The sequence below is a fragment of the Leucoraja erinacea genome, chromosome 3, assembly GCF_028641065.1.
Source record: "Leucoraja erinacea ecotype New England chromosome 3, Leri_hhj_1, whole genome shotgun sequence".
In the NCBI taxonomy this organism is placed as follows: domain Eukaryota; kingdom Metazoa; phylum Chordata; class Chondrichthyes; order Rajiformes; family Rajidae; genus Leucoraja; species Leucoraja erinaceus.
This window is the reverse complement of record NC_073379.1, coordinates 79,557,784-79,585,586: the sequence shown is the minus strand read 5'-3', so window position 1 is coordinate 79,585,586 and position 27,803 is coordinate 79,557,784. Positions and strand designations below refer to the sequence as shown.

Genomic DNA, 27,803 nt, shown 5'->3' with positions numbered 1-27,803 from the left:
TAGGCCAAAGTCATCATGGTTTTGTGAAGGGGAGATCTTGCCTGACACATCTATTAGATTTTTTTGTGGAACAAGCAGAATAGACAAAGGAGAGTCAGTGGATTTTGCTTTCTTCGATTTTCAGAAGTGCTTTGATAGGGGGGCTGCTCAATAAGATAGGAGCCCACGGTATTAGATGGAAGAATAGATTGGCTGACATAGAAGGCTAAGAGTGGGAATAAAGGGGGTAGTTTCTGGTTGGATGCCAGTGGCCAGTGGTGTTCCACGGAAGCTGGTGCTGAGTCCACTACTTTTCACATTTAATGTTAATAATCTGCACGATAGAAATATTGGCTTTGTGGCCAAGTTTGCAGAAGATACAAAGATAGGTGGAGAGGCAGGAAGTGCTGAGGAAGCAGGGTGTCTGCAGAAGAACTTGGACAGGTTGGGAGAGTGGGCAAAGAAGTGGCAAATAGAATACAGTGCAACAAATTGTATGGAACCGCATTTTGAGAGGAGGAATAAGGGCATAGACTGCTTTCTAAATGGGGAAAGGATTCAGGAATCGGAGTTTCAAAGGGACTGGTGAGTGCAGCATTCCCAAAACATTAATGTACAGGTTGAGCCAGTGGTCAGAAGGCAAATACAATGCTAGCATTCATTTTGAGGGGACTAGAATATGAAACGAAGGATGTGTCGTTGAGGCTATACAAGCTGCTGGTGCGGCCGCATTTGGAATAATGTGCGCAGTTTTGGGCTCCATATCTGAGAAGGACCCTCCAGAGGAAGGTTTTGAAAATGATCATGGGGATGATTGTGTTAACATATGAGGAGTGTTTGATGGCCACCTGGGCCTGTACTCACTGGAGTTTAGAAGGATGAGGGGCGGATCTCACTGAAACCTACTGAATAATGATAGGCCTATATAGAGTGGACATGTAAAGGATGTTTCCAGTAATGGGACAGTCTAGAATTACAGGGCGCAGCCTCAGAATAGAAGGATGTACATTTAGAATAGCGATGAGGAGAAATGTCTTTAGTCAGAGAGTTGTGAATCTGTGGAATTCATTGCCACAGGCAGCTGTGGAGGCCAAGCCACTGGGCTTTTTTAAAGCAGGCCAAATTACCTAATTCTGCTCATTTGCTTATGGTTATATGTAAATAGAAAAAGGATGCAAGGAACTGCAGATGCTGATTTAACAAAAGAAACATACAAAGTGCTGGAAGAACTCAATGGGTCAGACAGCGTCCCTGGAGGACAAGGATAGGCGATGTTTCAAGATGGTACCTATTCCCATTGGGAATTGTGACACTCTCCTAAAGGATCAATTCAATGTTTTAAAAGATGCTCATCTCCAAATACTAAACAGCTGCAGCTGCAATGCAGGGTACCCATTTGCACATATTTCCTGGTCTTTTTTAATTTGTAAGTGTTGATCTATGCTGGTTTTGTAGAAACATAGCAAATAGGTGCAAGAATAGCTCATTCGGCCCTTCAAGCCAGCACCGCCATTCAAAATGATCATGGCCCTTGATTCTGTTAGTCCAGAGAGCTATATCTAACTCTCTCCTGAAAACATCCAGTGAATTGGTCTCCATTGTCTTCTGTGGCAGAGAATTCCACAGATTCACAACTCTCTGGGTGAAAACGTTTTTCCTCATCTCAATCCAAAATGAATACCCCTTATTCTTAAATTGTGACCCCTGGTTCTGGACTCCCCCCAACATCGGAAACATTTTTTGTGCATCTAGCCTGTCCAATGCATCAGCCATGTTCTCAGTGAATGTCGGTGCCGGCTCGAAGGGCTGAATGGCCTACTCCTGCACCTACTGTCTATTGTATAATCCCTTAAGAATTTTATATGTTTCTATAAGATTCCCTCTCATCCTTCTAAATTCCTAATGAATACAAGCCCAGTCAACCCATTCTTTCAACATATGTCAGTCCCGCCATCCTGGGAATTAACCTGGTGAACCAACGCTGCACTCCCTCAATATCAAGAATGTCCTTCCTCAAATTAGGAGACTAAAACTGCACACAATTTACTCATCTATTTATATGTTATTTCAATAAATCCCTAATTTAATGAAGCGGTGGCAGACAGGAAAATGTGATTGTGATCTGTAAATGTACACCTGGAGGAGAAAGATCTAATGCAGGCAAATGGGATTAGCATTGGAGAGGGTGGGAGGGGTGAAGAGAACAAAGGGAATGTCTGTAGTAGGGCGGAGACATGAAGGAGGTGGCCAAAAGGGCTTGTTTCTGTGCTGTATGATTCTGGTTCTCATTAATTCATGAATGGCCTCAAAAACGAAGATCACACCAAGGGATCTGCTCAGGCAAAAAAGGCATTCAGAAAGTAGTTAAGTGTAGGCAGAAATTCTGGACCAAAAATTATTATAGATTAAATAAAGCTTGTGCAAAATTTTGTTAATAAGAATAAATTGACTCAAATAATAAAATAATCTAAAGCTATTAACTAATTTACCAGATTATTTTATTATTTGAGTCAATTTATTCTTATTAACAAAATTTTGCACAAGCTTTATTTAATCTATAATAATTTTTGGTCCAGAATTTCTGCCTACACTTAACTACTTTCTGAATGCCTTTTTTGCCTGAGCAGATCCCTTGGTGTGATTACCATGGTGATTATTATTCAAGGGCCTCCACACCTCATGGAGGATTTTAAAATTTGAATACATTCTCCTGAGGCTTCATTGTGTTTCCAGTAAGTAAATCTCCTCCAGGTGTTTTCTGGTGCACCTGTTTGATTTTTTTCCCCCCAAAATAAGAAACAGCACTGAATTGCTAATGAATATTGGATTACAGAAATACAATGGTAACATTAAACTGAGGAACAATAATCCCTTTGAATTATTTTTGCTTTTATTTGACTTTTGCACAAGACCATTGCAATATGCTTCCAAAGACACCTACAGTATTTAATAGGTGAATGTAAACAGTTAAAGAGAAATTAAAAAATATAATCATTGTAACTGCAACAACCTTGGTCTCCACTTTAAGATAGACATTTCCTTTGTTCTCTTCACCCATCCCTCTCTCTGAAACTTAAAAATAACACAATTCTCATTTCTCCTGTTCTACGAGGATCACGATGACCGGACATCAATGATCTGAAACATTGACTGATTTTGCTGCCTGAGCTGCTGGGCACTTCCAGGACTTCCTGCTTTCACTTAGAAACTAATGACATGACCGAACAAAGTTAACATAGACTTGTGAAAAGTAAACATGTTAAAAAAATCTGTTCAAAGATTGTTTCAAGTTTTACCCATAAAGGGAAAGCAAATCATACGCTGTTGTGGATTTTAGATGACATAATTCAGCGCAACACACTAGTGAGAATTAATAAACACAAAATAGAGTAGGGGCTTTTTTTGGATGATGGTTTAAGTTGCAGGGTGTTGTAGAACTGCTGATCATACTGAACAGCAGAGCTGGCACAAGCCGAATGGTCTAATTTTGCATCCATTTCTTGTGTATGTACAAAGTGAAAGCTGTTTGCACACCATTACATCATGTATACACACGGTTTTCTTAGTCTCTTTATAGTGGAGAATGGAATATTATCACCTACCTAATAAAAGGTCGAGTAACAGCAAGTATCGTCCTGATAAACCACGATGGGTGGACAATTATAAATGATTTCAAATTCTTTCTTAATCTGTGTTTTAAAGAAATACAAGTAATTTAATTACATTTATTATTGTTTAATATACCTGTTACTGTTTATCTTCCCTTACAATACGATCATTTGGAAATGACATAGAAACATAGAAAATAGGTGCAGAAGTAGGCCATTTGACCCTTCGAGCAAGCACCACCATTCTATATGACCATGGATGATCATCCAAAATCAGTACCCCGTTCCTGCTTTTTCCCCATATCCCTTGATTCCGTTAGCCCTAAGAGCTACATCTAACTCTCTCTTAAAAAACATCCAGTACATTGGCCTCCACTGCCTTCTCTGGCAGAGAATTCCACAGATTCACAACTCTCTGGGTGAAAAGGTTTTTCCTCATCTCAGTCCTAAATGACCTACCCCTTATTCTTAAATTGTGACCCCTGGTTCTGGACTCCCCCAACATCGAGAACATTTTTCCTGCTACTAGCCTGTCGAATCCCTTAAGAATGTTATATGTTTCTATAAGATCCCCTCTCAACCTTCTTAATTCCAGTGAATACAAGCCTAGTTCACCCATTTTTTCCATATGTCAGTCCCACCATCCCAGGAATTAACCTGGTGAACCAACGCTGCACTCCCTCAATAGCAATAATGTCCTTCCTCAAATTAGGAGACTAAAATTGCACACAATACTCCAGGTGCGGTCTCATCAGGGCCCCGCACAACTGCACAACTCCTTGCTCCTATGCTCAAATCCTCTTGCTATGAATTATACCTTTTTCTTTAACTTTCTTAAATTCCATTCACAATTTGAATGACCTAGTAGTAAATAGCAAAGTTTAGTTTAGAGCATGGAAACCTTGGGCCACCAAGTACATGCCAACCATTGATCACCTGTCTATTCCTCCTACTTGCTTTAGGGGGGCCTATAGTTAATCCCATCAGAGTGCTTGCACCTTTCTTATTTTTGAGCTCCACCCTTATTGTTTCAGTGGATAAACCCTCCAGTTTATCTTCTCAGTATGCCGCAGTGATAATCTCCCTGATTAGTAGCGCAAATCCTCCGCCTCTTTTCCCTCCCTCTCAATCACTTCCGAAACAAGACATCTGAAGAAGGGTCTCAACCCGAAACTTCACCCATTCCTTTGCTCCAGATACTGTCTATCCTGCTGAGTTACTCCAGATTTTTGTGTCTATCTTCTGAAACAACAAAACACTGATATAGTGAAAACTGCCAATCATGCCAGCACGGTTTTGCATTTGTGACAACCATAATCCCAAGCATTGATCCAGGTTCTAGTTTCCTCTGCTTTCTTCACAATGCTTCTTGTATTGAAATAAACACACTTCAGCCCATCAGCATCACCATTTTCCTTCACCTCTCTCCGTCTGTCCTTCCTTTGGGTTTTACTGATCCCCATCACTCCTTCCAATTTCTGACCTGCAACTCTAGTTCTCATCGCCTTTCTAATTTAAACTCTCCCGCGTAGCACTAGCAAACCTCCCTGCAAGGATATTGGTCCCCCCTCCAGTTCAGATGCAAGCAGTCTCTCATGAACAATAAGAATTATGAATAACGTTGGATATCTTGAACATACCAATTTATTATTCTTAAAGTCACATACACTGAAGTTCACTGATCTGGCTAAATTTAAGACTGCGCAAATCATGTACAAAGCAAGAAATAATTTACTTCCAAGAAACATACAAACACTGTTTATGGAAAGACAGGGTGGGTATAATTTGAGAGGGGAACATAATTTAAAAAACTCAATGTCAGAACAACTCTTAAAAGTATGTGCATAGCAATCTGTGGTGTGAATTTGTGGAATGGTCTGGAACAGGAGATAAAACTTAGCACAAGCACAATTCAGTTTAAAAAGATGTACAAAAACACTTGTTTAAAAGGATATTGGGATGAGGATAGGTGATTGTGAGTGGGATATTTGTTATACTGATTGTATTGGGAAGGGTGATTATAGAGTGATGGGTTGTATATATGACTAAGATACTGTATGAGGGTTTTTTCTTTTCTTTTTCTTTTTTTCTTTTTTGTATGGCTTCGTAAATATTTGATTAGTGTATAAATGTAAATAATTTGGTGTACATATAGTGGCTGGTGTACATATGGTGTACATATAGCTGCTAAATTTGTATAAGATAATTACAAGCAGTTGAATAAGGGGTGGGAATTAATAAGCTTTGGCTTCTTCCTGCTCCTTTTTGGACACATATGATTTCATTTATTTATAGATATTGTTTATGACACTTTATAAATATTTTTGTTTTGTTTTTTGTATGCTGTTTCACACTTGCTTTTTATTCTGTTCGAAATAAATAAATAAATAAATAAATTAATAAATAAATGTTCCGGTCGCCATTGCCACAGAAGAGATCCCAATGGTCTAAAATTCCGAATCCCTGCCTGTTGCACTAGCTCCTGAGCCTTGCATTCAATGGTGGCGCAGCAGTAGAGTTGCTGCCTTACAGCTCATACAGTGCCAGAGACCTGGGTTTGATCCCAACTACGGGTGCAGTCTGTGCGGAGTTTGTATGTGCTCCCCATGACCATTTTCTCTGAGATCGGTTTCCTCCCACACTCCAAAGGAGTACAGGTTTGTAGGTTAATTGGCTTGGTACAAATGTAAAATTGTCCCTAGTGTGTGTACTCGGCGCATACTCGGCGCGTACTCGGTGGGCCAAAGGGCTTGTTTTTGCACTGTATCTCTAAAATCATTGATTATGATCAATCAGACTAGTATCTATAGGTGAACATGATTACTGGCAAGTGGTGAGCACAACGACTAATTCAGAGACTAGGCTTCAGTTTGCGAAGTTAAATTGATTTCTCTGTTTACCAAGATCATGTGGAAATTAAGTCCCAGGTTTGCTGCTGGTTTGGGATCAGAATGGGCGTGAATATTTCTAAAGAGGTTGATTGCAATGAAAACAATAAGTTAAAAAATACCTGCCTTCTATCAATCATTTGATAGCACTTTTTCATCCAGTTAAAGCCTGGCATCTTTCTTCGTGGAGTCGCTCCATTCAGATAAATGATCATGTAGTCCTCAGCCACCAAGAGCTCTAAAGTACTTATCACATACCTGTCACCAAAGAAAAATAATTTTCATTACAGACCTTTACTTGTTGCTGACTTCAATTCAGTTACTACCTTTAGAATTGTCGGAATGATGTTAAATACTTAGCAAAACAAATGTCAACTCGACAGAGAGTTTGAATCTACAAAGCACAAGAACAGCATAATTTACAACTTGAAGGCCTTCAGCAAACTGCTTTAGCTGAGGATAAAAACAATTCTTCTTCTGCTCAACAGGTGTATGGCCAAAGTTCAGCCAAGATTAAAGTACTGTAGGATTACAAATAAAGGAGGCACTGCCAATCAATGACATTGCAAGAGGAAGCTGGACGGATCCTACACCTCCTGACACAGCGCTGGGTGGCAACGTCCATTGAGCACAGCATACTTACCTTGGATTGTGGTTCCATTGAGGAATGCCGGTGAGCTGATCTCATGAATCAGTTGGTGCTGACTTCCATGCCTATGCATGAAACTGTGGGTGTCAGACCAAGCTGAAGGTCAGAGGCTAATGCATCAGAAACCAGAAATTATAACTCCCTTTCCTTTATTGTACGACCTACTCAGTGTTTCCAGCATTTTATTTCTTAAACGCCAGTTTGAAATGTTACACCTCTACGCATTTTAATTTCCATTCGTTATTACTCAAGTACAATTTCAAACCTGAGAAAAAATGTTAATGCATTTTCACTGATATTGAACTAATTTTCAATGGTAATGAATTGTGACTGATGGAATTCAGTTAATTAGAAACAACATCCGTCTCACTCTATAGGATTCCACCCATTTCCCACTGAAAATACTAATTAAAATATTTTATGCATAGGTTAATTATCTTACATTTTCATTATGTCCAATTCACACATCATTTTGTTCCGTACAATCTGTTTCAATTTGTGCCAGCAACATTTATGGGACAACCAAACTGACATAAAAATATACTAAAGGTAGACACAAAAAGCTGGAGTAACTCAGCGGGACAAGCAGCATCTCTGGAGAGAAGGAATGGGTGACGTTTCAGGTCGAGACGTCTGAAGAAGGGTCTCGACCCAAAATATCACCCATTCCTTCTCTCCAGAGATGCTTCCTGTTCCGCTGAGTTACTTTAGCATTTTGTATATACCTTCGATTTAAACCAGCATCTTTCCTACACAACACATCATAATAAATTAAAATTTCAGCTTTTATTCCGAGCCGGTGTAGTATATTCAAGTATACTTAGAACATAGAACACAGGAACAGATGCTTAAGTCCACAATATCTGTGCCAAACATGATACCAAGTTAAATAGTAAGATTAAACGAGAACTTACCAGTTTGAAGTTTGATCTTTATTTTATGAGGAGTAACGTTGAGGGATTACGTGAAGAGCCCTCCAGGACGCATGCGTGTCAATCTTCAAAGCAGCGGTGTGAAATCACAGACAACAGTAAATGAACTGAACACAGTAAGATTAGAGAAATAGGATACCAGTTGAACTTTATAATCGAGGGTGGGCGTGGAGGGCACGTAATCCCTCAACGTTACTCCTCATAAAATAAAGATCAAACTTCAAACTGGTAAGCTCGTTTAATCTTACTATTTTACTTCGGAGTCACGTGAGTGACTACGCGAAGATTTTAAAGCTCTGTGATTTCATGCCGTGGAAACGAGTCCAGGCGTCATACACTGCATCAGCAGGCCAATGATGAGTGAACATTAATATTGCATTCAGACATGACATAGATATAGACATGTTGATGCGATTAATGAACAATAGTGGCAATAGTAACCTCCCTCAACCTGGAGGAAGTATGAACCATACCTAACATACAGTTGGCAAATACCCCTGATCTGGCAATAGGTTTATTCTGAATATTTGGACAGATCAATTGTTTGACCATCCTGCAGCCGCTAAGATGTGGTCCATCCCTGCTGCTGAGGTATAGCGGTCCTGGTGGAGTGAGACTCAATGTCAGTGTACGCTTCTGTATATGCCAGACCCATATAACCCTCTGGAGAAGGTTCGTAGTGAATCCTTCTAATGAGGTTTTATGTAACTAACAATATTGCTAGTCAGAGTCTATAAGGCTCTTAGGAACCTTGACATACTGGTGTAGATGCGTGATCACACGCAACCCAAGGTCCATGGGATATGCAACATCGAGTTTGGTCTTGTGTCCCTGTCTACTCTGCTTGACTAATCATAAACAAAACATGTTATTATAGCCCGCAGATATGATCATCCTATCCAGTGCAGCAATGACTGGACCCGTAGCACTGTACTCAGCACCATGGCATAACCACTAGTAAGTGAGTTTGACCATGGACAGGGATGTTGCTGGTGCCCATTGGCGAAGTGATGTAGCACAATATTAACAACCCATATCTCTGCATCCCTAGGCCTGGGAGGTTTTAAGTTGACGATACCCTTCATAATCTAGATGTCAGATGGTGAGACCGAACAGAGCGGTTTATGTTCTCCACAGCCAAATGATGAGGAGGTGCTTCAGGCACTGTAATGGAATATTAACTTAATGTTATAATCCCATAAAACTGAATTTCAATGTGTCAGTCACCCGTGCCGAGTTAAACGTAAAGAAGCATAAACAATACTTCCCACCGTCTATGCGGATTGCTGCTATTTGGTGCTATCCCTGCAATCTGCAGTGGGCACTCCTAATGCTTATCGTTTGACAACCCGAGCCGCAAGAAACAATCTCTCAGAGTCTGTAAGTCTATGAATTGATTATATCATGCAGAGGATGGTTTCAACATCACAACTGAACCAGCATCTATTTTATCTGGAAATAACCAGGTTTTATGCTCATTCCCCGCCTCAGCGGGAGCCATAGGTATATAACCCAGGCAGGCACTATGAAAACCCGGAAGCGGGAATCTTGCTGAATTTTGCAAGACCCATCTATTGAGGCCAAATGGAGGATGATATAAAAGAACATTCCCCCCTAGTGTAGTGAGAATGCACCCTCCAACTGTTGATTGAGCCTGGATGCAAACATCTCAATTGTTAGTGTTCCATCGATCCACAATGTCATTAAATACTTTGTGATTGCACATTCATTCTGTGTTGTCATTGATTTTGCATAATAATACATCAGTGCTAAATGCGGTTAGGTAAAACTATCACCGGATACTTTGATTTGATTGTACCTTTGTGATTAACATATACCACCACCAAAGTGTATTATCTTGGACTTGAGCATGCAGATTATGCATATCCACACACCCTTTAATGCACAGAATGCACCTGGTGTCCATTGGCAGTTGATACCATGACTGAACACTTCATAACTCACGCTAATCCCATCTGCCTCCGTAACTAGAGATGGTATTAGTAAATTTCCCATCTTTGGGCAATAGCATCAGTTTGGAAATGACTGAAGATTTACGTATGAGAGATTTTAGTGGAGCAAAGCTGTCCATCATTGTGACTTTGATAGTTACAGCTGAAAATAGCAGAGGTCTAATCTTTTGTCTCAGAGCCGATCCCAGACAAATGAGTGGATTGATTGTATCCCAATAATCAATAGTTTCAGTTGGCTTTCAACTTAATTTAAATTTAACAGATGGGTGAGAACCAATTTCTCAAATATAGCTATGTGGCTGATAAGGCTAATTTAGTAAAATACAGTATGTTCAATATCATCCAGATTGGCCATGCCACTTATTTGTTAGCTCTGTGCAGTCGAAGCACTGATTGTAGTGATTTGGTAAATAATCTGGAAACTGGAGTTAGCCTATTTTGCAACGCCACTGAGTGTATCATTGCCTCATCCAGTTAAATTTCAAATATCTTCAACCCTGTGAGCGGAAATGATCACATGGAAGTTATTCAGAAATGTCTATACTGTACATGCGGGTTGAGGCTGTTGACAATGATCAGTCCACATCCCATTATTGTGAGCCTGTCTTGAAAGGCAACTCCAACCATACCTGTGTGCAGTATAAACTAATCTTATGTTATCCCAAACCAGTGTAAATATTCAAACCAGTTTAATATTACCAACTTGTATCCGTGACAGGAGACATCATCGATGTGGCTCCATACCTTTATCCGAATGGGAGGACTTATGCAACCCGACCCAGGAGCTGCTTCAACAATGTGTACATGATTTTGCACTTCTGCTCCTGGGAGGTAGAGGAACTCGAGTATGGGGTTGGCGCATCTTGCAGGAAGGCAGTTCTGGACTGTGGCCTAAAAAAGACCTTTGTCCTGTGTAGATGGTTTATGCATGCAACCTATAATGTAGCTACCTCAATACCACTAACCACGCCCAGCCATATCAGTATAACTGTGATATCCTCCCCTTGTTCCTCCCTGTTTGTTCCAGTATGCCTGAAGACTAGATGCAGTCAGTACTGGGACGTGTGTAACATGTGCCTTAATTAAAGACTCAGTAAAGGTTACAGTGTGTCAGACTCCACTAATTTACATGGTGTCAGCAAGTTAAACGAGCGCCTCCTGTTTATCGAGTTTTATTTGTCCCCAGTCCAACTAGTGTCTATTCCCTATTCATCATGGCATTCTCATGCCGAAAGCCCTCTCCCCTTGTCTTTGACGCTGACATTGCGGAACGCTGGGCTATTTTCGTAATGGACTACGACCACTTCATCAACATCGTGCAACGAAATGACCCTGCGGTCAAAGCCTCGCTCCTGCTGAACCTTGCCGGTCCCGATGCTATGAAACGAGCTCAGGCTTTCAACTATAATTCAGTGGTCCTGGATGACAACGACCAGGTCGTTGAGCCGGCGGAATCTGCAAATGACCCGGTATGTCTCTTACGCAAGTTTGCGGATATTTGTGACGCCCTCCAACCGCATATTGGAGCGGGCTAGATTTTTTACACGGAAACAGCAGCCTGATGAGCCTGTTGAATGTTTTATCGCTGACCTGCGCTAGCTTGCTCAGCGGTGCCGTTTCGAGACCATGCGTGATCAGCTCACCAGAGATATCCTTGTCACTGGCATGCTAGATCAGAAGCTATGTGCATATCTGCTGCAAAGACCAGACCTCACCCTGACTCAGGCAATGCATGCATGCCGCATAGCTGAAGTAGTTGCCCCGCCACATGGGCAGAGGGGATCTGACAATCGGGCTATTCATCTGACTGGTGTTGCTATGCACCGTCGCAAACAAGGCAACGTTCGCCCTACGCCGCGGCCGACTTATGCCCCTCGGGTCCCGCTTGTCAAGAAGTGTCCCAACTGCAATTATATCCACTCCATGCAGTCGCAGTGCCCAGCATTTGGCAAAGCTTGCAATTTCTGTAGGAAGATGAACCATTTTTCAGCTGCCTGTCGCTCCCGTGGGAACATTCCCTCAGCTCCTAGACAAGTTTTAAACAACCTTCAGCAAGCTGATAACGATTTTGATTCCCAGTCTTCTGTCGACACTGCCCTCGACTGAGCCCAGCTATTCCATGGGAGATGCCAGTGTTTACACTCTCCTTCATGGCCGATCTCGCCTCCCCGATCCTTCTGTACTCATTACTGTCAACAACAAGTCCTTCACTGCTAAGCTCGACACGGGGGCGAAGGTGAATGTTATGTCAACATCCCTATTCAAACAGATAAGAAATAATGAGCTGTTGACTGCTGATCGCTCCATATTGCGTGCTTATGGGGGAGAGGAGCTAACACCTGTGGGGAGGGCCACCTTCCACTGTGTGCTGCAGAAATCATCCCGTGACCTGTCGTTTTTCATTCTTGACTGTGACTGTGTGACTCTGTTGAGCAATCAGGCCTGTCAGGATCTCGGTCTGGTGTCTTTCGACCGTACGGTCCACGAAGTGCGTGTGATGCTGAATCCACTCTCCGAGTACCCTGACCTCTTCGATGATAAGCTGGGGAAGCTGCCACTTGTATACAAGATCGCAACTGACCCATCGGTCGTACCAGTGGTCCGTGCTCCACACAGGGTGTCGTTTGCCATGAAGGGCAAGGTCGAAGCCATGCTGAAGAACATGGTTGACATGGGGGTGCTTGCAGCCGTCAGCGATCCCACCGAGTGGGTCTCCACCATGGTCGCCACCATGAAGAAGGGTAAGAACGAAATATGGGTGTGCATAAACCCCAAAGATTTGAATCTGGCAATAAAACGTCCCCACTACCCTATGAGGACTGTAGAAGATGTTGCTGCCCAGGTCGGGTCAGGCCACGGTGTTTTCTGTTCTCGATGCCAGGAGCTCGTTCTGGCAAATACCCCTAGACAAACGCTCCTCAGACTTAACCACTTTTGGCACACCCTTCGGAAGGTTCAAATTTTTGCAGATGCCATTCGGCATAAACTCCGCTAACGAAGTGTTTCAACGCTCCATGGAGCAACTGTTTGCTGGTCTGCCATGTGCCATTATTGTGGATGATATCCTGGTCTATGGGAAAGATGCTGCTGAGCATGACCACCATCTCCGACGGATTCTAGACCACGCTCGCCAGATCAACTTAAAGCTGAACCCGTCAAAGTGCAGGTTCCGTGTAGCTGAAGTACCCTATGTTGGCCACATTTTCACGGCCCACGGGCTGAAACCTGATCCGCAGAAGACCAATGCTATCTCCGAGCTGCCTGCCCCGACAGATGTTACCAGCCTGCAGTGTTTCCTGGGCATTGTCAACTATTTGGGGAAGTTTATCCCCGACCTCAGCAAGTTGAGCGCACCCCTGAGGCAACTGACGAAAAAAGACATTGCCTGGTCCTGGTTTCCCCAACACCAGCAGGCTTTCGACTTCCTCAAAACAAAGCTGATCAGCACGCCGACTCTCACGTTTTTCGATCTGCAGCGTCCAATTGTGGTAACGTGTGATGCTTCCCGTTTCAGACTAGGTGCTGCCTGCCTGCAGCTCTATGATGATGGCTCGTTGCTTATGCCTCGCGAACCATGACGGACACTGAGCAGCGCTATGCACAAATCGAGAAGGAGCTTCTTGCAGTTGTGTTCGCCTGCTCCAAGTTCAAGGACTTCCTTTTCGGTACCAAGTTCACCGTCGAGACGGATCATCAACCCTTGGTGACAATCCTCAATAAACCCATCCACATCGCTCCAGCCAGACTACAGCGAATGATGCTACAGCTCCAGCGGTTCGACTTTCAGATCGTTTACAAGAGGGGCACTGAGATGCATGTGGCTGACGCGCTGTCCAGGGCCCCCCGGTCCTCCTGCGACAGACATCCCTACGAACTGGAGGATCTGCAGGTACTCAATGTCAACTTTGTTCCCTCTAAGCAGCTGCAGTGCCTGGTTGAGCACACTGCCAACGACCCAGACCTGCAACAGCTCGCAGCTGTCATCCAGCGGGGGTGGCCAAGCAAACGCACCTCGCTGCCTGCTGGTGTCCACCCTTTCTTTCTGGTTCGAGATGGACTAGTGCTCCGGGACGGGATCATCATCAAGGGTCACAAGGTGGTCGTCCCTGCCTCCCTGTACGACTTGTACTACAACGCTGCCCACATGGGGCATCCCGGAGCCGATGCCACTGTCTCACATGCCCAAGAACAATACTATTGGCCCGGCATGGCAAAGTACATTAAGGCCCGAGTAGCCTCCTGTCCTGATAAGTAACACTCTTGCCCCACATCAGCAGCGCCATCCACATCTGCAGCAGCCCGCCCCTGCTATGCCCTGGTCATCGCTGGCTGCCGACATATTCGAATGGCGTGGAAAGCAATACCTAGTGTTGGTCGACTCCTACTCGAACTGGTTCGAGGTGGACCTTCTCCCTGCTATCACCTCTGAAATGGTCATCAGTAAGCTGCGCCGACACTTCGCCACTTTTGGGTCCCCGGTCCGCTTGCAGACCGACAACGGCCGTCAATTCACCAGTGCAGAATTTAAAGCTTTTGCTGTGAAGTGGAACTTCACTCACTACACCAGCAGCCCCGAATACCCGCAGAGCAACGGCCTGGCCGAACGTGCTGACCGCAGTGCCAAGAATTTGCTCGAGCAGTCTCGTCTCTCCAATGGTGACTTCCACCAGGGTCTGTTAAACCTTCGTAACATTTCCAGGGACACAACCATGCGATCCCCTGCCCAACGTCTGATGTCCCGCGTTCTTCGCCCACCGATGCCGATCGCCCAGCAATCCCTAGTGCCCAAGGTCCTCCAGCCTGCTGCCGTCCAGCAACGGATTGCTCAAAGGCATGAAGTACAGCGCCGCTCTCATGACAAGTCCTGCCGACCTCTTTCACCACTACTGCCTGGCCAGGTCGTCCGCATGCAGACAGCCACCGGATTCTCCCGACTCGCAACCGTGGTTGGGGTGGACAATTCACCGAGATCCTACTTGGTGGACTTCGAAGGAACTCTCTACCGCCGTAGTCGCCAGCACTTGTTGGCTGTCAACGAGCCTCAGCCTCCTCCTGTGGCCCCCTATGCTCTTCCGTTGCGTTTCGAGCCTCCCACTACTAACTACCCCTCAGCTCCCTGCATGCCCCGGTCAGTCCGCTTGCCGCGTTCTCCTCCCTCTGCCCTTCCGGGGTTCTGCTCCCCTGCCCGCTCTCCTTCTCCTCCTTCTTCCCCGTCTCCTTCCCCTGGCTCGCCTGTGCCGGTCGGGTCTCCTTCCGCATTCCCCGTTGGGTCTCCCCCGACTTTCTCCTTCCCGGCTGATATTGCACCTCCTCCTCTTCTTTCGGGTGGGGAGGGTGAGGGTGCCATGCGCACCCGCTCGGGTCGGGTTGTCAAACCTCCTGTCCGTTACGGTGATTTTGTTTAGATTTGCAGGGGTTGTATAACCACCTTGGAAATTGTGTTATAACTGTTATAACTTTAATTTTAAATTTCCAAGGGAAAGGATGTAGATGGTTTATGCATGCAACCTATAATGTAGCTACCTCATAACCACGCCCAGCCATATCAGTATAACTGTGATATCCTCCCCTTGTTCCTCCTTGTTTGTTCCATTACGCCTGAAGACTAGATGCAGTCAGTACTGGGACATGTGTAACATGTGCCTTAATTAAAGACTCAGTAAAGGTTACAGTGTGTCAGACTCCACTCCTTTACATCCTGGTTGTAAGGCCTTCAAGCTTTCACCAGCTTTAAGTTCATCGTGGTTTGCTGGTGGGTGCGTAGGGGTGCTCCCACCGGAGATAACCATATAACGGAAACAGGCCATCTCGGCCCTACAGGTCCGTGCCGAACAACTTTGTTTCCCTTAGTCCCACCTGCCTGCACTCATACCATAACCCTCCATTCTCTTCTCATCCATATGCCTATCCAATTTATTTTTAAATGATACCAACGAACATGCCGCCACCACTTCCACTTGAAGCGCATTCCACACTGCTACCACTCTCTGAGTAAAGAAGTTCCCCCTCATGTTACCCTTCAACTTCTGTCCCTTAATTCTGAAGTCATGTCCTCTTGTTTGAATCTTCCCTATTCTCAAAGGGAAAAGCTTGTCCACATCAACTCTGTCTATCCCTCTCATCATTTTAAAGACCTCTATCAAGTCCCCCCTTAACCTTCTGCGCTCCAGAGAATAAAGCCCTAACTTATTCAACCTTTCTCTGTAACTTAGTTGTTGAAACCCAGGCAACATTCTTGTAAATCTAGTCCTTTGTTGTTTGTCATGTACATCAATGATCTGGATGAAGGGGTGGTAAATTGGATTAGTAAGTATGCAGATGATACCAAGATAGGGGGTGTTGTGGATAATGAAGAGGATTTCCAAAGTCTACAGAGTGATTTAGGGCATTTGGTGATGACAGATGGAGTTTAATGCTGATAACTGTGAGGTGCTACACCTTAGCAGGACAAATCAAAATAGGACGTACATGGTAAATGGTAGGGAATTCAAGAATACAGTTGAACAGAGGGATCTGGGAATAACCGTGCATAGTTCCTTGAAAGTGGAATCTTATATAGATAGGGTGGTAAAGAAAGCTTTTGGTATGCTAGCCTTTATAAATCAGAGCATTGAGTATAGAAGCTGGGATATAATGTTAAAATTGTACAAGGCATTGGTGAGACCAAATCTGGAGTATGGTGTACAATTTTGGTCACCCAATTATAGGAAGGATGTCAACAAAATAGAGAGAGTACAGAGGAGATTTACTAGAATGTTGCCTGGGTTTCAACAACTAAGTTACAGAGATAGGTTGAATAAGGGAAGATTCAAACAAGAGGACATGACTTCAGAATTAAGGGACAGAAGTTTAGAGGTAATATGAGGGGGAACTTCTTTACTCAGAGAGTGGAAGCGGTGTGGAATGAGCTTCCAGTGGAAGTGGTGTCGGCAGGTTCGTTGGTATCATTTAAAAATAAATTGGATAGGCATATGGATGAGAAGAGAATGGAGGGTTATGGTATGAGTGCAGGCAGGTGGGACTAAGGGAAAAAAGTTGTTCGGCACGGACTTGTAGGGCCGAGATGGCCTGTTTCCGTGCTGTAATTGTTATATGGTTATATGGACCCAACACAGATCCCTGAGGCACCCCACTAGTCACCTGCCTCCAACCCGACAAACAGCCATCCACCATTACCCTCTGACTTCTCCCATTCAGCCACTGTTGAATCCATCTTGCTACTCCTGCATTTATACCCAATAGTTTAACCTTCTTAACCAACCTTCCATGAGGAACCTTGTCAAAGGCCTTACTAAAGTCCATATAGACAACATCCACTGCTTTACCCTCGTCAATTTCCCTAGTAACCTCTTCAAAAAATTCAAGAAGATTAGTTAAACATGACCTTCCAGGCACAAATCCATGTTGACTGTTCCTAATCAGACCCTGTTTATCGAGATGCTTATATATATTATCTCTAAGTATCTTTTCCATTAATTTGCCCACCACTGAGGTCAAACTACTGGTTTATAATTGCTAGGTTTACTCTTAGAACCCTTTTTTAAACAATGGAACATGTGCAGTACGCCAATCCTCGGGGACTATTCCCGTTTCTAATGACATTTGAAATATTTCTGTCATAGCCCCGGCTATTTCTACACTAACTTCCCTCAATGTCCTAGGGAATATCCTGTCAGGACCTGGAGACTTATCCACTTTTATATTTTTCAAAAGTGTCAGTACTTCTTTTACTTTGAAACTCATAGTATCCATAGCTACTCTACTTGTTTCCCTTACCTCACATAACTCAATATCCTTCTCCTTGGTGAATACCGACGAAAATAAATTGTTCAATATCTCCCCCATCTCTTTTGGCTCTGCAGATAGCTGCCCACTCTCTCTCCAATGGACCAATTTTATCCCTCGTTATCCTTTTGCTATTAATGTAGCTGTAGAAACCCTTTGGATTTACTTTCACCTTACTTGCCAAAGCAACCTCATATCTTCTTTTAGCTTTTGTAATTTCTTTCTTAAGATTCTTGTTACATTCCTTATACTCCACAAGCACCTCATTTACTTCATGCTGCCTATAATTATTGTAGATCTCCCTCTTTTTCTGAACAAGATGTCCAATTTCCCTTGAAAACCAGGGCTCTTTCCAATTTTTACTGTTTCCTTTCAACCGAACAGGAACATAAAGATTCTGTACTCTTAAAATTTCCCCTTTAAATGTTCTCCATTTCTCTTCTACATCTTTCCCATAAAACAAAATGTCCCAGTTCACTCCTTTTAAATCATCTCGCATCTCATCAAAGTTAGCCGTTCTCCAATCAAAAATCTCAACCCTAGGTCCAGTTCTGACCTTCTCCATAATTATATTGGAACTAATGGTATTGTGATCACTGGACCCGAAGTGCTCCCGAACGCATACCTACACCACCTGTCCCGTCTCATTTCCTAGCAGGAGGTCCAGCACTGCCCCTCCTCTAGTAGGTACCTCTATGTATGTGAGATGCTGCCTGTCCCGCTGAGTTACTCCAGCTTTTTGTGTCTATCAGCATTCTTTTATCCTATCTAATCAAATTCATTCCCCACAGTATGAATAAATATGCAGTATCTTGATATACACACAAATATTAAAACAAATGACAAGTTATGCAAAGATAAAGTCAAAGTATTTTATGTTTGGATGCAATTAATATGGATAAAGTTTCGATGAATATGTAATGAACTATCAAGAAAAATATATTTTTTAAAGCAGCAACGTAAAATTGTGAAATGGCAACATTGAACTTGCTATGTAGTCAACAGCATATACAGTCAAGTCAAATATTGTGGTCATATACTGGATCAACTTTGTCTACAATTTTTTTTCTATTTCCTCACGGTGGAATCTAATCCACAAACCACGGTTTGGCTATTTCATTTCCTGCAAAAGTTAAGTCAATCCTCAGCTTCCAAACATGTCATGGATCAGGGAGTGAATAATGTGCTATCATAGATTTTGCTCAGAATTTACACATTGAGGTTCAGTTGAGTTGTGTATAATATTCTCCCACAATATTACAGTATTTCACTTTTGGATCTTCATGCCTATTTAACAGATAATAATTATTCAGTGCAAAACCACATAGAAAATTACTTGTTGACAATGATTAAATTAATTTTCCAAATAATCTTGTTTACTGAGCACACACATCAGTTAAAATGGGTGATTCTAATAAAAGATGAGTTATTTACTAAATCTGTCCAAAAATTAATGTGAAGACTGTTGTGATAAAAATTAATCTGTAGTGATCCTCTAAGGACAGAGGTGGAAATTAATTTAATTGATCCATGCAGAATTACTGTTAAGAAATGATTTTTAAATCTCAACATAGCCGAGAGGCTTATGCAATTCACTGGTACATTTGTACTGGTCTCTCAGTGGTGAAGACTCGTGAAACTGGTCAAACTATATTTTTTCACAAAACTTGTCAGGTCAGTAACCTTGTATCAGGACCTTTCTTGATGAACTGTCACTGATCTGTCACACTCACTCCGTCTTTCTCTGCAAAGATGTGCTTGCTCTGCTGGGTATTTCTAGCATTTCGGAATCTTTCTTAAACTCAGATGACATTTTATTCACTTCATGAGTACACTTTAACAGTTCATTGTCATAATGCTGCTTAAAAATCAGAACACATGCACTTTAAAACAAATTACTCACAAAAAGAGATTCTCCATAATATAATTATAGTCAGGTCGGTTGCTTTCAGGCAGGAAACACGCAGCGAACACAATGATGGCATTGAGCCCATCACTATAGTATCCTGAGGAAAACAAGAAGACATTTGTTTGATATTGTGCACTGATAACAGCATAACCTAGAATATTTTAGCATTGGAAGAGAAAAAGAAATCTGGTAATTGTAAGTAGTTCAACTCCTATATCTCAGAAGAGAATCAAGTGTCAATCTATCAATTGGAGCCTGTGACTACCAAAAATATTCTGTTTCTGTTGATGTCATTTTATTGTCTGTATTGGTAAAAATATAATCTATAAACTATCAATCAATACTTGTGCATGATACATTCTGGACCTGCGTAGAACTTAGAAAGTAGAAATAAGGAGCTGCAAATGTTGGTTACGAATGGGAAAAAAACACAAAAATGCTGGAGTAACTAAGAGGATCATGTGGCATCCTTGGAGAATATGAATAGGTGCCGTTTCAGGTTGGGAAGTTTCACCCGTTCATGTTCTCCAGACAGGCTGTCTGCCCCGCTGAGTGACTCCAGCATGTTGTGGCTTTCCTTCTGTTTAGAACTATTTGATTTGAGAATTTAGGAAGATTGAGTAGGATTTCAAAATAGTACTAAGGAAACAGTGCAGACTTTGAATACAAAATGGTAAATAAATGTATAGAGAACTAATCCTCCTATCCATCACAGCACTGTTTCCTGATTGAAGAAATAAATATTCAGTGAAAAAGGTGCAGCCTACAGTTTAATATGCAGTGAGAAAAACGTCACTGAAATAAATGTTGAATTCATCTTGTCAAGGTTTCCTACACATTTTAATTCATCTCCGTTGGGTGTAAGCAACAGCTGATGTTTACGACATCAATACAGAGACAATGGGGGGGGGGGGGGGGGGGGGGGTAAGATTCAGAAATCAAAGTTAGGATGCCTGAAAGAAAGGGAATTGAAGTAGAAACATTACTTGGATCAATATATTCTCATTACACCATATCTTATATTAATAAAGGTAATTTGTATTAATAATAGTCTTGCCCTTAAAATGATTTACATAGTTTCCCATTCAATAACATCTATCTATTATATAAAAGTCTGTGGCTGCCTGCCGGCTGCCTGCCTGACTTGTGGCTGCCATCCTTTGATTCGTTGCTACGCCAACACCAGACACAAAATCGCCGAGATTTTTTCCATTACGGTAGAGATTTCACTTTCCATTCCAAGTATCCACTCCTGATTAAATTTCGTCGTGTTTATGTACACATTTTTAAATAAAATCTTTCTCCCCCCACCCCCAAAAAATAAAACAGCTCTCAGCCATAACATGTTGGTGAACGTTCAATCGTGTGATGTCACAATGCAACGTTCCATCGTGTGATGTCACAATGCCCAATGCTCACAGATGTCCAATCGGAATGGATCATTTACATATGCCTTTGCAGCAGCCCCAGCCCCTCCCACCCCCCCCCAGCCTGTGTCGAAGCGCGTCATCACGTGTGTGGGAATAGAGAAAGAGGATTGGGGGTGAATGTGAATGGGGACCAGATGGACTGTCCCTACCCCTCCCCCTTCCACTCTCCCTCCCCACTATTTCCCCCTCTCTCCCCACACCCCTCTCCCCCTCTCTCCACACTCTTACCCCTCCCTCCCCTACCCCATCCCTCCCCCACACCCTCTCTCCCCCTCCCCATCTCCCTCTGCTCACCCCTCCTCTCCTCCCCCCTCACTCCCCTCCCCTCTTCCCCCCTCTCCTCCGCCCCACCCCCCCCCCCCCCCCCCTCTCCCCCCCCCCTTTCCCTATCCCCCCCCTCCTCCTCCCCTCCCTTCCCATCCCTCCCCTTCACACCCTCTCTCCCCCCTCCCCATATCCCTCTCCTCACCCTCCTCCTCCCACCCCCATCCCCTCTCCCCCCACCTCCCTTCCCTCTCCCCCTTCCCTCCCCCCCCCCCCCGCCCCATTCCCTCCCCCACCCCTTTTCCTTCTCTCCCCCACCCCTTTCCCCCTCCCCACTCTTCCCCCTCCATCCACTCTTCCCCCTCTACCCCATCTCCCTCCCCTCTCCTCGCCTCCACCACCCCTCTCCATCTCCCTCTCATCTCCCTCTCTCTCTCCCCCGCCCCCCTTCCCTATCTACCCCACCCCCTTCCCTCTCTCTCCCCCCGCCCCTTCCCCTCTTCCACCACTCCCCCCCCTACCCCTCCCTCCTCCCTCTTCCACTTCTCTCCCCTTACCCCACCCCGCTCCCTCTCTCCTCCCGTCCCACACCCCTCCTCCCTCCCCTCTCTCCCTCACTCCCTCTCCCCCCACCCCCTTCTCCCACCCCTCTCCCCCTCCCTCCTACCCCTCCCTCCCCTACCCCATCTCCCTCCTCTCCTCCCCCCCACCCCTCCCCACACCTCCCTCCCTCCCCCTCCCCATCCCTCTCTCCTCTCCCTCTCCTCACCCCCTCTCCCCCCCCTCCCACTCCCTCTCTCTCTCCCCACCCCCTTCCCTCCCCCACCCCCTTCCCTTCCCCACCCCTTTCCCTCTCCCCCGCCCCCTACCCCTGTCCCTCTTCCACCACTCCCCCTACCCCTCCCTCCCCCACTCTTCCACTTACCCCATCCCCTCCCTCCCCCAACCCCTCTGTCTCCCCCTCCCCCCCACCACTTCCCCCCCACCCCCCTGTCCCTCTTCCCCCCACTCCCCCTGTCCCTCTTCCACCACTCCACCACTCCCCCTGTTCCTCTTCCACCAGTCCCCCTGTCCCTCTTCCACCACTCCCCCTACCCCTCTACCCCCTCCCTCCCCCCTCTCCCTCCCCACTATTTCCCCCTCTCTCTCCCCCTCCCTCCATACTACTCTTCTCCCTCCCTCCCCTACCCCCATCTCCCTCCTCCCCTCCCTACCCCATCTCCCTCCTCCCCTCCCTCCCCCACACATCTCTCCCCTCCCCATCCCCTCTCTTCCCCCGTCCCCCACCCCACTCCTCCCCCTCTCCATCTCCCTCCTCACTCCCTCTCCCCCTCCCCCCCCCTTCCCTCCCCCACCCCCTTCCCTCTCCCCCATTCTACCCCCTCCATCCACATTCCCCCTCTACCCCTTACCCCATCTCCCTCCTCGCCCCCTCCCCTACCCTCTCCTCCCCCCCCCCCCCCCCTCTCTCTCCCCCCTCTCCATCTCCCTCTCTTCACCCCTCTCCCTCCCCCCTCCTCCTCCCACCCACATCCTTCCCCCCCCACCCCCCTTCCCTCTCTACCCCCACCCCCCCCCTTCCCTCTCTCCCCTTGCCCCTACCCCCCTGTCCCTCTTCCACCACTCCTCCTACCCCACCCTCCCCACTCTTCCACTTCTCTCCCCCTTACCCCACCCCTCTCTCCCCCCCCCTCTACCCCTCCCTCCCCTCTCCCCCCTTCCCCTACCCCTCTGTCCCTCTTCCACCACTCCCACTACCCCTCCCTCCCCACTCTTCCACTTCTCTCCCCTTACCCCACCTCTCTCCCCCCCCCCCCCCCCTCTCCCCCTCCCATCCCACTCCCACTCTCCCCCCAGCCCCCCACCACTCTCCCCCTCCCATCACACACTCTTCCCCGTCCTCCCCCCCCCCCCCCCCCCCCCCCCCCCCCGCAAACGTGCGTTGGGGAAACAGACCCAACGGGTCTGCACTTGGTGAAATTAGAAAATTTGTGGATTTCTCTGGAATATTGCCCTACTCAACCTCGTAATCCTCTGATTGGTCCTTGATCATTAATTACTCCACCCCAATAGAAATAACTTCTGCTGTTTTTCTAATCCCAACCTATTTTTTCTGACACGAGTTCACCCACTAAGCTGACTCTATCCACTAAGCAAGCTCAATTATATTAAACAGCTATGTTCCATAACATTTTCTTCAGAACCCTGCCCACAAAATTCCTTAAAATAAACAGTCAGAGCAAACAAAAAAATGAATAATTTCCAAGATCTTCATCTCAATTTGTCATACAAGTTCAACCAGTTAAACATATCAAGTACTCCATGTAGACCTAACAACTAGGGATGGTGGAGTGACTGCAGATTGTTACACAAACCAGATGTTAATTAGAATCGTTTTTAACCCCTGGAATAAAATATCACCAGGTGATAATTGTTTAACCCTCAGAATGTTAAGGAGGAAATGAAATAATTAGAGGTGTTATGAAGCAGATAGTTACGTAAACACATAATATATGATTTTATAGGTGAATCAAAACATTCAGATGCTGGCAATCTTAAATTTAAAAAAAAGATGGAAAACCCAACATGTTTGACAGCATCTGTGGAAAGAGGAATGGTAAACAATACAATACAATAATACTTTATACAAAAAAAACAATAATACTTTATTAGCCAAGTATGTTTAGCAACATAAGAGGAATTTCATTTGCCAAGTCAGTCATACAAATAAAAAGCAACAGAACACACAAAATACATTTTAACATAAACATCCACCACAGTAACTCCTCCACATTCCTCGCTGTGATGGAAGGTGAAAACAAAGATAAATCTCTTCCCCTCTTTGTCCTCTCGTAGTCGGGAGCCTCGAGCCTTCCGTTGACGGACGATCTTACTCCCGTAGCCGGCGGCATTCAGGCCCTCTGCGTCAGGGTGATCACTCCTGCATCAGGGGGAAACTCAGCTCCCCTGCGGCGAGCGATCAGACTCCGGGTCGGGGCTTGTCGAATCTTCTGTGTCGTTGGAGCTCCCGACAAATGACCTCCCCTTTTCAATGTTGCATTATAACTAATTCGGCCTGTGTAATTAGAATAGTGTTCCCTAATTTAGCAATTACATTATGTCCAATTTGTGAGATGGAAACTTGCATTATATCTTCTGTACAACATTTCTTCTGCAGTTGTATAGGGCTCTGGTGAGACCACATCTGGAGTATTGTGTACAGTTTTGGTCTCCTCATTTGAAAAAAATGAAATGAAATGAAAATGAAATGAAATTCCTTAAATTTGAGGTAGGACATCCTTGTGATTGAGGCAGTGCAGCGTAGGTTCACGAGATTGATCCCTGGGATGGCGGGACTGTCATATGAGGAAAGATCGAAAAGACTAGGCTTGTGTTCACTGGAGTTTAGAAGGATGAGGAGGAATCTTATAGAAACATTTAAAATTATAAAAGGACTGGACAAGCTAGATGCAGGAAAAATGTTCCCAATGTTGGGCATGTCCAGAACCAGGGGCCACGGTCTTAGAATAAAGGGGAGGTCATTTAAGACTGAGGTGAGAAAAAACTTTTTCACCCAGGGAGTTGTGAATTTTTGGAATTCCCTGCCACAGAGGAGGCCAAGTCACTGAATGGAAATAAGAGAGTTAGATAGAGCTCTACGGGCTAGTGGAGTCAAGGGATATGGGGAGAAGGCAGGCACGGGTTATTGATTGGGGACGATCAGCCATGATCACAATGAATGGCGTTGGGGCTCAAAGTCAGTCCCGAGCGAGGCCTCCAGCTCCAAGGCCGCAGAGTGACTGGAGATACGACCCGGAAAGTAATCGCATCTCCGGCAGGGTAAGAGATTGAAAAAAAGTTTCCCCCGACCAGCTCCCCCACATAAAACAAACCAGAGAGCATTAAAACAAACTTTCAAAACACATTAAAAATAACAAAAAAAGACGAAAAAACAGACTGTTGATGAGTCGTACGGCGCCCCCCGTAGCATATTTTGGTCATCAAAAATGTGTTGACCTGGATATGCTGGGATGTTTTCCCTGGGACATAGAAGATGTAGAGGGGTGACTCACAGAAGTATATAAAATCATGCGGGACATTAATATGGTAAAACTACCTTTGGCATAGTAGGGTAGTCTTAAACAAGCAGACATAGAGTTAAGGTCGGAGGGAAACGTTTTAAAAGGGACCTGAGGGGCATCTGTTTCCACATAGAGAGTGGTGGGCACATGGAACAGCCACAGGAAGCTGTAGAAGCAGCTACAATGACAATGTTTAAAACAAATTTGGACAAGATCATGGATAGAAAATGTTTAGGGATCAATAGAAGGCAAATAGGACTAGCTTGTATAGACATCTTGGTCAGCTTGGATGAATTGGGCTGAAGGACCCGTGTTGCATCTGCCAAGGCCTATCGGAAACTCAGCCCACCAAGGCTTACTGAATATCCCGGTTGCTAACCATTTTAACACCTCTTCCCATACTGATCTTTCTGAACTGGAGCCCCTCTTTTTTATGTGGGGGAGAGAAAGGGGGGAACCGTTTCCCAGTCACTTCCTTGTCGGGATGCGTCTATTCTCCAAGTCGCATCTTCGCCCCCTTCACAGCCTACCAGCTTCAAAGTGAAAGGTATTTTATTAGTCACATTCATATACACCCAGGTGTAGTGAAGTGAAATGCTTTTTGCCATTTTGCAGCACACAAAAAAAGAATACAGACATAACACCAATGAAAGTCTTAAACACATAGAACATCCTCCCACAATGGCTCCCACCATGAGGGCAGGCACAAAGTCCAGTACGCAACCCCAGTTCACCCATAGTCGGGCCTATTGAGACCTCCACAGTTGCCTCTACGGAGGCCCGATATTCCTGGCCGTTCTCGTCGGGAGAGCCCTCCTAGCGGCCTGGGAACCCTGGAACGGTCGCTTCCCCACTGGAGGCCGCGGCTTCCGAAGCCAACAAGGCCGCGCCGGTTGGAGCTCCACAACTGGCGATCTCATCTAGAGATCCCAAGCTCCCGGTGTACAGTTCAGCGCCGCCGCCCGCAGCTGGTCGCTCCACAGTCCCGCAGCTCCGCGATGTTTTACCCGGCGGTCTCAGCTCACCGGAGCTCCAGCGTGGCGACCCAGGCAAGGCATCGCCCGCTCCGCGATAGTGCTCCAGCACTGTGCCGCCGCCGAAGCCGAGGTTCTGGGCGGTCCCCGACAGGAAACGCCGCTCCAGGCCCGCTGGTAGGCCGCAAGGACGGGTCGAAGCTGCAGCCCGGGGAAAAGCTGCCTCTCCGACCAGGTAGGGACCCTGAAAGGTTGTTTCCCCCTTCCTCCCTCCCCCTCCCCCCACATAAAAAAAGTCTAGACCTCCAAACAAAACACTTAACTAACTAAAATAAAAAATAAAAAGATGAAGAGACAGACCGCTGCTGGCTGGGCAGCCGTGCACAGGACAGTGCACCTGGCAGCTGCAGCAAAGCACTGAATTACCATCACGGAGTGGGCAATGCCTTACGGGGGATCGCTGTGTGGAGCACCGGAGTGTTGGGCCAGCTAACGTGGAGCTGTGGCCTGCGGAGCTTCCAGCCGCGGGCGGCGCTGACTTTAACATTTGCCGGGGATCCTTTGCCGGGGATCGCCAGTGTTGGAGCTCCGTCCAGCTCGGCCTGTGGACTTCGGGAGCCGCGGTCTGTGGTAGGAATCGGCCGATTTGTAAACTCTAAGCCACTGAGAGGGTTCTTCAGTTCCGCCGTCGGAGTTCCATCATCCCGGCGAGAGGGCCTGAGCACCGGGCCGCCCATAGCGGCATCAGCGGAGGGGTTAAAAGGCCCCAACAACGGGTGACCAAAGAGGAAGATGACTGAACTATTGAAGTGGTGCTGCTGTTGAACGGCTGCGGCTTGTTTTTACTTGTCTATCACATGGCAATTAATTACTGCTGACAGCAGTTAAAAAAAAACAAGCAGAGAAAGAAGACAGAAAATGCTGGAGTAACTGAGCCAGCCAGATGGCATATATGGAGAACATGGATTGGTGACGTTTCGGGTCGGGATCCTTTTTAATACAGATTGCAGGAGGAGGGGGGATAAAGCTGGAAGGAACAAGGGAGCCAAAGCCTGGTATGTGATCGGTGGATGCAGAGGAGGGGTGGAAGGGGATTTTTGATTAGCAGATGGTTGGACAGAAGCCAGAGATGAAAAGACAGAAAATGTGAGATAAGGATAGAAGAGGTATGAATTGTAAAGGTTTGCAAAGAAATATATGAGGAGGGAAATGGGGAAGGGAAAGAGGCCAAATGAATGCAAATCTGTGTGGGGTACAGGGAAAAGAGGGGGAATTAAAAGGAGCGGAGGGGTGAGGTGGGAGGGGGGTTGTTGGTAGGTTACCTGAAACT

The 27,803-nt window shown here is 45.4% G+C and overlaps 1 protein-coding gene across 7 annotated transcripts in view; it reads right to left on the bottom strand.

Moving 5' to 3' along the window:
- LOC129695762 (protein prune homolog 2-like) overlaps positions 1-27,803 on the bottom strand; it is a 335,597-nt gene that overhangs the window by 29,903 nt on the left and 277,891 nt on the right. For all 7 annotated transcript variants that reach the window (XM_055633039.1, XM_055633041.1, XM_055633044.1 and 4 more), the window contains 3 exons: positions 19,718-19,820; positions 6,602-6,733; positions 3,582-3,668 (listed from right to left, as the gene is read on the bottom strand). In XM_055633039.1, the coding sequence (XP_055489014.1) occupies positions 3,582-3,668; positions 6,602-6,733; positions 19,718-19,820 (322 nt within the window). The remainder of the gene's footprint in view (positions 1-3,581; positions 3,669-6,601; positions 6,734-19,717; positions 19,821-27,803) is intronic.